Below are 13,242 nucleotides of genomic sequence, written 5' to 3' on the forward strand. Positions count from 1 at the left end.
ACGACTAATTAATTTAGTATACCATCCGCAGGAAGAGGAAAAGCTTTTATAAGTCACAATGGACAGTACGATCAATAATGGCTACATGAGATAAATAGCTGATGGTGTGAGGAGAAAATTGAGAATTTCGAGAAAAAGTATACAAGAAAATATGAATTAGAATGTCTGAAAAAATTTCAAATTAGATTATCAGTTAATAAAAAAACACTTTAAAATATAGCTTTTTTTTTAATTTTGTACAAACTTGGCGAGGATATTGGCTTTTAAGAGAAATACATGATAACCTACATTTTTTTTAATAGCAGGACAGCTGAGTTTAATCGATCTTATAATTTAACAACATCTTACCCACTAATTAATCGTAGTCTCGTTCTTCTACAGTTTGTAAATTAAATAAATCTGCAAAACTAACGTGTATATAGTTGTACAGACACTGCATTGAATTTTCTTATTTAGGATGAACTCTCCTGATTGTACAATATGAAATAAATCTGTACTATACTTATTTCCTTATAAATCCTTGAATATGTTTATAAATACCATAAATGATAAATAGAGAGATGTTTTGTTTTCATAATATTCAGGATGCAAGAAATTAATTTTAGTTATTTAATTTTGTAATTTATTATGCATGATTAATAGTGGATAAGAAGAAAAGTATAAAAACGTACAAGAGTTTCTGATAAAAAAAATCAATACACTCAATAAATCAAATACATTTCAATCTCGATACTCATGACTAATACATAGTAAAATTTTGCACCTTTCGCCCTCAACATAGTGAGATATGAATACATAAATGATTTCCCGAAATCTGCATGCACCATGTAGAATGCTTAGCAATGTCTCACATTTCTTACTCCTTTTTACTCTGAAAACTATGCTTAAAATATATAAGTTTTTATTGTGCCATTATATTTCTTAGAAGATTCATCCATATTCTCAAAATCACTGAGGAAAGTAGAATTCTCAAAGAAACTCCGTGTTGCAACAGCTGCAAGAATATTCATAAAATCTCCTTCATAAACGTATATAGAAACTTATATGATTAGTATTTAATTTCTAATAAATTTTGAATTTTAAAGAAAATATTTTTATTTAATATTTATAAATAGACCATTTTTATAAACAATGGATTCATTTATTTTAATAATTAAATATTATCCAAAATATAATAATAAATTATTATTGTCTCGATTATAAATTAATTTTATTTTTGTATCATAAAATAATAGAGTCCACAATTTTAGGTATAGCAGAACTAAATTAAAATTAAAACAAAAACCAGATATTAAAATTCATGATAATATAACGTTTTTATTACAATGTTTTGGATACTGCACGTTATTTTATATTTATTATTATTTAATATTTATCCGTTATAAGTATTTTAGAATAATTTCAATAGAGTGCAGTACTTAAATGAAACCAACTATTTCATTACAACAATACTTCATATGGCATATTCTTCATATATATATTATTTATATAAAGCTTGATTTAACTCTAAAAATCACATGTATCCATATTTAAATAGATATATTCAATATTTAAATTCTATATTTCAATTATAAATTGAATTATCTGAATACCAATATATATATATATATATATATAGATAATTGAAACCACAATTGTACTAATACAAAAATAGGTTATTGATCTTACTAAAAAGCCAAGTAATTTAAGGGTATTTTAATATCAATATAGTGTACATTTCTCTTAATATGTCCGGAATTATAAATTGATTTGTATAAATACTATATAAATTACAAACACAAATTAATAAAAAATAAATGATTATTTTAAATCTTTAGAACAATATTCTTATTTCTATTAATTCATTCTAAAACAACTATTATATGATTTTAATAAAATATGAAATTGAAAAGTAATCTGCATCAAAAGCATTTATTCTATTTAGATAGAAAGCTTTTAAAACTTGATTATGATATGGTATAAGAAATGGAAAAAAATGTGGTTTAAATCATGTAAAAAATCATCTGTTTTATAACATCTGTATTCACCTGCAGCATTTTAAGACAATTAAATTACCATTTCATATTAGCCAACATAAACGACTAAATACAATTTTGCTTTAATTTTTTAGGAGTTTTCTGCATCATCATGCGAGGTGTATATAAATTTTCAAAATAATAAAGCAATTTTGAATATTTTAAGTATCACTTTCAGTTTAGGCATGTAATGTAGATTATTTTGCTATTTACATAATTTTTCAGCTTTTCCTACGTACGTCGTGCACGGAATTAAAGGAGTTTGCTCTTATTTTATTTTTATTTATTCCTACTTTATTAATATTACAATATCTTTGAAAAAATTCCAGCCGACATAATTTTAAATTTACAACAAATAGTAAAAAATTAGATAAATTCATAGATGGAAGATGGAAGTAATGCATAACTGAGAATTATGAAATTGTATTTACATAAATATTATGGTAAATTATGTCTTACCTATTTTTATTAATATAAACTATTATTTTATGTGTTTCTTTAATATACGCATAATTTTTCATTAAAAAAATATATATTGACATCTATTAAATAAAGTACTATCTATAAATGTTTATAAAAATAAAAAAAGTGCAATGGAATAAATATATTCTTCAAATTAGCTGCCTTTTTTAAAGCAGAATATTTACAATCGTTATAAAACTATACAAAATTACTAGCTACATAATATTTTCAATTATAATAATAAATATAAATTATCAATATTTATTCAAAACAATATAGATTTATTATTTCAATTAATTTCGGCGCAATACAATTTAATCATCAATAACAAGAAATTACCATGAGATTCTAAATAATAAATTTTATATAATTCAATGAAAGATATTGAATTAATAAAAATAAAATTAGAGTTATTTATGGAAATATATAAATAAAAAAATTAATAATATTTTACATGAAAATGAGACTCTTTGAAACGATTGGATTATATAATTCGCACATCTTTTCTTACTCCATCTTATCATTTTATCCTTTCTCTATTATTAGAGCAAATATAATAAGAACCTACCTGCGTATATATTTTTCACTTTTTCTGAATTTCTTCCTGATTTGGTAATAATTAGTCTAATTTACGTAAATACACACACACACACACACACACACACACACATAAAAGCCATAAAATATATACAGGTGTTTTATAGGTTTTGCATAACTTTTCTCACGCCTCTTATAAGGCATTTATTTGTTCTTGGTCCAATTCCGACTCATTTTTTTATTATTATAATTATTTGATCATCTTGATGACAAAATACTTAAGTTCTTTATATTGACTTTCTTAAAATTAAATTTCTTTATAGAAATGATTTTCAAACAAATTAAATATTCTTATTAAATATAATATTCGAATTCTGAATAAAAAATTTTAACTAGACGGGTGCTATAATTTTAAAATATTATGTTTAATTTATTTTGAGTTGATAAACCTTTAAAATGCGTTTATAAATTTTAACTGAATCATGTATTCCATATGAAACTAAATTATTTATATAATTCAAATTTTATGTTAGCATATTTATTTTATCGTTTATTAAACTAGGGATAAAATAAATACCCTATTTTGATTAAAATTTCTAGAAATTTAAATAACTCATTGTACCGTAAAAAACCAATACCTATATAATGCATTCTATATACAAAGGAAACTGAATCTCCAATATTACGATGTTGACTGACGTATGTTTCAATAATTGCCTCATGAAATACCCAGTTTCATTCCTATACAAAAGAACGGATCTACAAATACCAATTACTTACTTCTTAATTGATAATCTAATATCTAATTAAAATAAAATTATGCTGCATTACAGATGAATCATTTTACTTTTAAAATGGATCTACATTTTTATAATTTCTTTTGTTCATTGAAATGAAGAAACTTGATTTCCATCCAAATTAGAAAACATTTCATTCTCTAAAATCTCTTAGTCCATATTCGAATAAAATATTTTTAGATTAGCTCTCGTATGCTATAACCAGCATATAGTTCCAATGGTAAAAGAAAGCCATATACATCATTTTATGTCTCATTCCTTGGGTGATGGAAAAAATATTCGAAAGCGCATTTTTTCCACTAAGTTCGTGTGTTCATCCTAAAATTGAAGAGTATAGCTCGTCTAATCAGTTTATCTTTCTCGTCTCTTATCTAGTCTAACCAGATGAAATTCTTGTTATATAATCAGAAAACAAAATATACCTATCAAAAAATAACAAAAAATCTGACAAAAAAATATCTATCCTTTATTAATGATATATACTCCTTATGAAGTTTCTCTCGGAAATATTTTCGATAATTTGAAACAAAATTTTATAATGTAAAAGAAATTTACTTCATTTTATGGCGCTAAAAGACAGTAATATTAATTTAAAATAAAAATCATACTAGTTTAATTGATTCGTAATATAAGAAAGAATAAGATTCATTCTAAAACTAGCATTAGTGTATTTATTTAGCGCAGACATTTCGGTTTCGTTATAAATCTTAGTGATAACAACTTTGAAAACATACAGTGGCTATTATATAATAGTTTAATATAGTATATAATATACTATTTATAATATTTATATATTTGTATATTATATTTCTTTATATAGTCGATGAACAGTTCTTAACTAACAATTTTCGTAATGATTCTATCAATTCGTTGAAAACTAAAATGCTTTATCTTGAGTGGACTTAGCATTTTAAATATCATGTACTTTTTACTTGCAAAAAGTTTGCTAGAATCGAGTTCATAATCTATAATTATAGAAACTTGTCTTTAGTCCTTTAAAATTCTTTGAATAATTAACGAAGATTTGATAAAATCTACGATAAAAGTGCTGAAAATTGCGTTTAAACTAAAATTTTCTTTGAATGATATCTATGATGTGATTAAAAATATCACTTACACATACTGTGAAGTACCTTATTGTGTAACCTATTTATAACAAACCAACAACAAGATTTGTGGTTGGTCAATGTATTTTGTGATTATTGCAATTTATGTGATACGAGAATGGTCCGATATTACACATCTTTCTAAAGCGATCGACTAGCTCCCGTAATCTTATCCCATGTTAATTTATGATGAAAATTTAATTTTCTATTTTCATAAAGTTTTTGTATGCGATAACCCAAAGAATTTCTCTTTTAATAGCTATCATACCGAAATATATAGAATCTAATTCGAAAAGCTAAAATTTTTATCGAATAGAGGTTCGACAGAGTGTTCAAATGACAGTCCGTGACAAAAATATTGTAGAACAAAATTTACGAGATGCAGTGGAGACGAATGTATTCATGAAGGATCGAAATGCTACGGTTGTAAATTGTCGAGGTAATTATATCAACGGGCAGATACATACTTCTTTATCTTATTTTCTTTTGCATGCAGTCCGCATAAGTACAATGCAAGTATGAAGAATCACAACGAATAATTTATTTAAGTCAATACTAAATAACTTCCAATTTGAAATACGAATTTATTCATTTCTATTTCTTTCTTCTTTCATCATGCTTCGAGACCCCTAAGGCAACGCAAGCTGCATCACCTCCACGAATTCTGACACTAATGACAACATATCCAAAATATCAGAGAATCACATGATAAAAATATCTTCCCATGACAAGCATCTTTATAGAGTTTATGCATATTTTTACAAATGGAAGAACGACAGTTATTTATCTGTATAAAATATCTTTCAAACTCGTAGAAAAATAAGGGATGATATTACCATTTACAAACGTTTCTTTAACTGATTTTAAATCTGAATTTAAAATTATATATTTTAAATAATTATAATAAAATTTAAATAATAGCTTGTTTAATCTAATTTCAAATTATAATATTATAACTCGCATTATATAAAATGAAATCAAATTATATTATATGGAATATTAAAATATTATGTATAATATAATTATAGCAAATATAGTAATAGCAATTGACGTATTATTTAGAAACATATATCTGATTTTTTCCAAGTAAACTAAGCTAGTTTTAATTTAGATTATATCACCAAGTTTTGTCAAGAATGTCTGTATTTCTTCTCTCTAATTGCAAATAATATGATTTCAAGTCTAAATTAATATAAAATATATTTTCATATTTATTTTCTTCTACTTTCATTGATTCAAAAACCAAGTTTCAAAAGTTTTTAGTAACATTATTGATCAAATATTTAATAAGCAATACAATTCTATATAAAGTAAATTACTATTTTAGCGTCACTTGAAAAATGTCATATTCTTGTATTTAATTTTTAATATAAATAGGAATAAAAATTAAACTAAACAATAACTACAATAATCATACATTTATTTTCTTTTTTCAATAACCCTATAATATATCGTTTAATCACCAATATAATGTAAAACGAATTATCATAAATAAAACGCACATTATTTAAAGATTTAAAAAATATTTATAATTTGAAAAATTATATCAAAATTTTTAATATATCTATTTCGAATCTTACATAATTTTATTAATCTAATTAAAATATTCTATTATCATTATCTTATTTTTAAAATGGACGTTAAAGTAATAAATTTAATATAGAATATTAAATAGTAAATAATTATATCACCAGTTTTTAAAAATTAAATTTTAAATATAAATAAATAATATTTATTTCGTTTGATATATTGAAAAATATTTCAACAATTTTTGTATCAACATTTTAATATCGGAACATCTTATATTTAACTTTCATATTTCCATACTTTATTATTTATTTTTGCTTATTTCAATTATAAAACCATTATGCTTAAATTTAAATAAATTTTTATTTGATAGATAAAAATCTTTAAATGTAATTGTATAAAATAAATCTGAATTCTAAAGAATATTATAAATTCTTATGAAATTATTGCAAATATTCTATACCTATAAAATAAAAAATATTTATTGAAATTTACAATAAACTCTTCCAACTAGGATTTAAGCATTTATAAAAATAATATAATTTAAAAATAATCGAATTCACTATTATTATTAGTTATTGTAATTAATTAGTGTAATAAAATCAATGTTTCCATTTTAAAAGTAAAAATATCTGTTAAAGGAATTATTAATGGCGACATAAATTAAATGCCTATTAATTATATCAATAATTGAAATTTAAATCATAATATTGAATTTCAAGTTTTATTTTATTAATTACTTATTTGTTATAGATTTTACTATTATATTTGAGTTATATCTATTTAAACTTATATTCTATACTACAAAATAAATTCTATTTGCTTTAATCATGGTTATAAATATTATAGTAGTTATATTGGCATACATTTAACGAATGAGAACTGCATTTAAAAAATATTTTAGTTATGTGAAATACTTTCGTACATCTTCTTGGAAAATAAATCTAAATTGATACATTGAATTCAGATATAAAGTTGAATATATAATACAGTTTCTCTTTTTTACATTAAATATTAAAGATTGCCGAAAGAATATAGTATATTTATTTATTTATTTATTTATCCACTTATATTTGTAATTTGCTACTTTCGTTCGGACTAGAATTGATTATTGAAACGTAAAGTGTAAATATAATTATGCAAATTAAGCAAATATTGTTGTTAACTAGATAAAATGTAATTTTGTAATAAATTTGATTATAGTATATTTCCATTTTCTCAAAAAGTTGAGTTAATTAGTACTGCAATACAGATACAATTTTAGTGTAAATTCTGTATTTAAAATCATATACTTGATATGATCTTAAATATACAACAATTACACTGAAGTTAATAAAGTAATTTACTTATATTAAATACTTAATCCTCAAAATAGAAAAATGAATAAAAAGATAATCATGACATTTTTGTTGCGACAATAAATTAATACTTTTTAGAGTAATACAAAAAATTTGTTTTAGCCCATCATCTCTCTTTATGACTGAGTCTTCCCATAATATTCTCATCGAATTTTTCAATAATTACAACAAAAAGTTTATTCTTATATTTTCTTAATTTAGTAATACTAATTATAATTAAATGAAGAATTAATATTGATATAATTGAATAGATTATTAAATAATATTTATATAATGTTATATCACATTTACAAAATATTATATCATATTTATTAGAATTCAATGATTAAATTACATTCTTATAAGCTTTCCTCATGAAACAGTAACCAAAACATAAGTTATAATAATGTTTAAAATATGTACAAAAAACTTCAATCTCATATTTTTTTAGATTATCAAGAAGTCAATCAAATTGGTCGGATGAACCTAGTAATTCGTGCAGTATACCAAGACAAAGTGGAAATTGCCAAGCGGTGGAAGCTGTATCCACACATACCAGAACGCGGACAAACGCTTTGAGTAATGAATGCCACACACCTTCGTACAATAAGGGTCTAAGAATCGGTGTTTATGGTTGGAGACAACGGTGCCTGTACTTTTTGGTTCTCGGACTTACCATTATTGTCATACTTAATCTCGCGCTCACCCTGTGGCTGCTCAAAGTCATGGAATTCAGTTTTGTAAGTTACACCTCCTTTTTAATAAATATTATAATTTCGTTGTGAGGTCATTATAAACTAAATTTTTCTTATTATTTAGTTTTAATTTCATATTATAAAACACTTTTATGAAAACACAAGAAGCAAGATTAAAAATAGTGAGTCAAAAGGCAAGTAAGTAGTCTATCGATTGTTTGTCCGAGAATAATAAAATTTATAAACCGATAATAACAGGTTAAGACTGTAGCAAGTGATTACTATTATTCAAAACTTAAATATAATTAACACATAAACGAAAAACGATTTAGTGCTCCAAAATATAACTACAATAAAAACAAAACAGAAATATAAATTTAATATTTGAGTAATTCAATATATTACTGTTTCCCAAATCCGAATGCATTATTGTTCCTATTACAATGTCTTTTTTTGTTACAAATTACTGATACTGAAAAAAAAACATTAAATTATGTAACACCATAAAAATAATAGACCTACTTAAATATAACATAGGAGTTAAATAATAAACATTTAATTTTTTATTAAGTATATACTGCCGAAATTGTCTGTCATAATGGGTAAACATAGAATTAAAATTTCAGTAATTCAAATAAAAATACATTTATATCTGTAAATTAACAAAATTACCAACGAATATAATATGTTAACATATCCTCCGTTGAATACAGTTTATTGTTCGTATTGAGCAGGCTTACAACCCAACTCTAAATTCATATGTATACGGACTAAAATATAGAAGTACTTCATATTGTTTATAGCTCTTCTCTATAACTTCATTTATGGAATGCTACTCTTGTACTTCAGCACTATAAAGTTGCATACTTAAAGTATACCTTAGGACCACTAGTCTTTCATATTAAGTCATTTAAACTCTCTTGAGATTTTTCGAAACATATTTATTGTAACATTGTTCTAATTTTATAATGGATAGTGCTGTTTCAAAGCTATTTTACATTTATTAATAAGTATCATGTAATATCGAGTAAAACATATTTTACAACTTCTTTCTGCTAAACGTAACATGTATAATGCGTATTCTACTTTCATTTGCAATGTTGACTTGTTGCAATCACTATACACAATTAAAAGCTATTTATATAGTAAGGATTAAAATAATTTTCAATTATTCTAATGTTTTTTATTTATCAAGGCAATTTAATATCCGTTCGGAATTTCTAATTATATTCTTATATTGAAAATCTATAAGAAGGAAAAAATGATTTAAAATATAACTTTGTCATTTCGTTTAATGGCATTGCAATAAGGGTTTTTTTAAGTAATAAATAGCTAAATTTAGTAGAATAGTAGAAACACTTCGAGAATTTTCAAACACAAATTATGATACTATAAAATTCGAATATCAAAAATGAAAATTTTTTTATTAATGAAGACTAATATATCAGTAATAACCGAGTAATTCTCTAATTGTGAAATATTTTTACAATGTATACTAGACAATCTTTATAATTACATCTGAATATTACTTATTAATATTAATATTAATAATTAATATAATTAATATTATAAAATAATAAAATTAATAAAAAAATCATTCATTAATATTTCGTAAATATAACACTATACATAAATAAAAAAATTAATGATATATTTTTGAATGATAGTTTAATCTTTAATATAATAAAAGTTTATTAATATACCTAAATATACATGTTTAACCGAATATTTGAATTTTTTAACTGAAATAATATAATAAAATTTTTAATATTTATATTTATAAACTAATAAACTCCACACAATCACCTTTCTTAATTATAATTATGAAAATAATACAAATTTATGATCTTGATATTTATTTAGTAGAAAATATTAAAAATATTCTTTCTTAAAATTTCACAAAAATTTCTTTTAAAAATTTTGTTTATTTAATTAGTATTCTTATGCTTGTATCAATATTTTTTCTAAAAACAAATTACTTTTAATACGAAACTCTATTAAAATAACATAAAAACTCGATATTAACATTATAAAATAAATAAATATGATAATTTATTATGTGAAGAAAATATTTTATGAACACATCTTACAAATAGATTGATTTATTAAAAAATATTTCTTAATTTATTATATAATTATAGAAATTATAATATTTCTATACACCAAATAGCAAATAATATCAAACGATCAATTAATAATTACTTTGTTTTGAAATACAATTAACATTTCAAGTTAAACTATGCGTGAAAAATGACTTTCAATAACATTTAGCACATCGAAGAATATTGATAATGATACAAAGACTTACAAGGATGATCATTTATCTAACTAAATTTAAAATTTGAATATACACTTGAATTAAGCGTGAAACTTATACTAATCAAATTTAATTGTTGAAACAGCAATAATCGTATAATGTACACTTATGTATATCATTTGAAATACCTTGGCAATGTACGGATAAAATTAAATGGAAGCTGATTTGAATTGCTTCTTAATAGCACTATATGTAAGAGCTCTCAGTTATATGTTAGGTTAAAGCATTTAAATTGCCAGTATTTAGATAGATATTCAGCTGTAAAATGCAAGAGTTCTCACGCTAACAAAGAACGGTAAGCTTAGATGTCGAGATCCTACTAAACTTTTTATCAGCTGTTAAGGTTAATTTCTATTGTGCAGTGGAAAATTGGATTCGGTCGAAACTATATTTGTGTTATTCAAAACAGCAACAGCACAGGCATAAATCAACAAAGGGAGAGTATGGCAAGCAGAGAATGGTGTAATAATTACCTGAATCGTTAATTGTTGTAAATCATTTATATGAAGTATTATGTGAACACGTTATTACAAATATTCATTACAAGCATTATCAAGTATACAAGATTCTGATTTGTTTGGTTCTATATTTATTTTATATTCTATATTTCTATATTTAGGTATTTTCTATAGTTAGATATTTTCTATATCATTGTCTCATTATGTATGCATGCCAACATGCATGTGTGTGAGTGTGTGTGTATTGTGCTTAAAAATATATAACAAATTGGAATTAGAACATTATTTGCATTATTATATACAATATAGTAAATTAAAAAAATAAAACCAGACAGAATATAAATATTTAATTTTGTTAATATTAAAAGAAAATGTTTTTTAATAATAAAAAATGATTACATACAATTTTCATATTATTAAAATATTTTTCTTATATATTCACTTCTTATATTTATTTTCTATATTAAAAAATTTATAATTACTGTTTTATCAAAATAATGGTATAGAATATAAATAAGGTGCGTTTAATCTGTCTGACAGGATAAATAAATATCATGAAAATTCTCTGAAAATCATAATATATTAAATTACTTCAATTTTTGTAAATCATTTTTAAAGTTCCTCTTTCATACGCTTAATTTAGAATATACTTTTTTAAAATGATTTTTAAATTACAACAGCAGCGAATGAAATTTCATTGCCTAGTTTTTAAAAGTAATATTATTAAAATAATTTTATCTTTATTATTATTTTAAAACGGTATAAAATCATTTATAAATTTCTCCTCTTAAACAAGAATATCATATGAAAAAGCTTATAAATTGGTTTAAGAAAATCTATCGTAATTTAAACTACCCAAACGCCAATAATTACATTTTTAAAAGAAAAATTGTACTATTATTAAAAAATTTTATTTTTATTATAAATACGTGAAATTAACATTATGAATATGTGTAGGATTTATACTTTCAACTTATTTTCTATATATACTAATATATCTTGCAGAAATTAATTTCCAGAAAATTTGATAATTAATAATTAAAAATAATTTTAAATATTGAAATTTATTTAATTTAGAGTTATATATATAGGATAAAATATATATTAAAACAATATTTTTTGCTACTTTAGATACCTATCTTAAAACATAAATTTTTAAATAACAAATAAATGTAAATAATAATTACAGAAAAATCAATCTACTATAAAGTAGAATTATTTTACTTCGCTCATTACATGTCCCAAAAAATGTTTAATTATTGTAATTATCTACCTAGATTCCTTATTTATCACACATGATGCCTCAATATTAGAATTATACTAACATCAATATAAATATTTACATTCACGTATGTATTTGGTCTAAATAAAAGAATATATATATCTTTACAAGAAAAGTAAAAAAGATTTTTTTTTAATGAATAATAATTGTTTTAATGAACGATTTTCGGTAGACACATAATCCGGTAGACGAAACAGTTTCGCTTAGCTTTGAGAATAATCACAGGTACAACTTTGGTATATCCGTGATTTTTCCATTTTAAAGTTCTAGTACGTAACTAGTAAATTCGTTGCCAGCGTCCGCTGAGAATCAACTCCTGACGAACACGTAAAAGGAGAGGAAGAGAGTATAGATTGAGCGTATCAGAAAAGTGACGGAGATGAAGGAATAAATGAAATAGAAAAAGTATTGTAAAAAGAAAATTAATAGAGAAAGAAGATAATGGGGTAAAGTTGAAAAATAGGGGAAAGTAAATATAGAAAGAAAATGGAAGAAGGCATAAAGTTGATGACTAAGAAATTATGGATTAGATCAATGTTAGATTGATAAAACTGTTTAAATTAGTTGTCTAATTGTCATTTTAGAATGAATTCTATCAAATTTTAATAAAAACTTTTAGTTAACATCTTGAATTTTTATGCGAGTAAGTATTATAACACAGGCATAAAAAATTAATATAGTTGCTATAATTGAATGGAAGTTCTAATAT

General features: G+C 22.8%; 1 protein-coding gene across 1 annotated transcript in view; it reads left to right on the top strand.

The window, feature by feature from the left end:
- LOC105363162 (delta-sarcoglycan-like) overlaps nucleotides 1-13,242 on the top strand; it is an 84,978-nt gene that overhangs the window by 50,892 nt on the left and 20,844 nt on the right. Inside the window, exon 2 of the mRNA XM_011500785.1 lies at nucleotides 8,233-8,521. Coding sequence (XP_011499087.1) covers nucleotides 8,233-8,521 — 289 coding nt within the window. The remainder of the gene's footprint in view (nucleotides 1-8,232; nucleotides 8,522-13,242) is intronic.

The sequence above is a fragment of the Ceratosolen solmsi genome, unplaced genomic scaffold, assembly GCF_000503995.2.
Source record: "Ceratosolen solmsi marchali unplaced genomic scaffold, CerSol_1.0 scaffold10, whole genome shotgun sequence".
Lineage (NCBI taxonomy): Eukaryota > Metazoa > Arthropoda > Insecta > Hymenoptera > Agaonidae > Ceratosolen > Ceratosolen solmsi.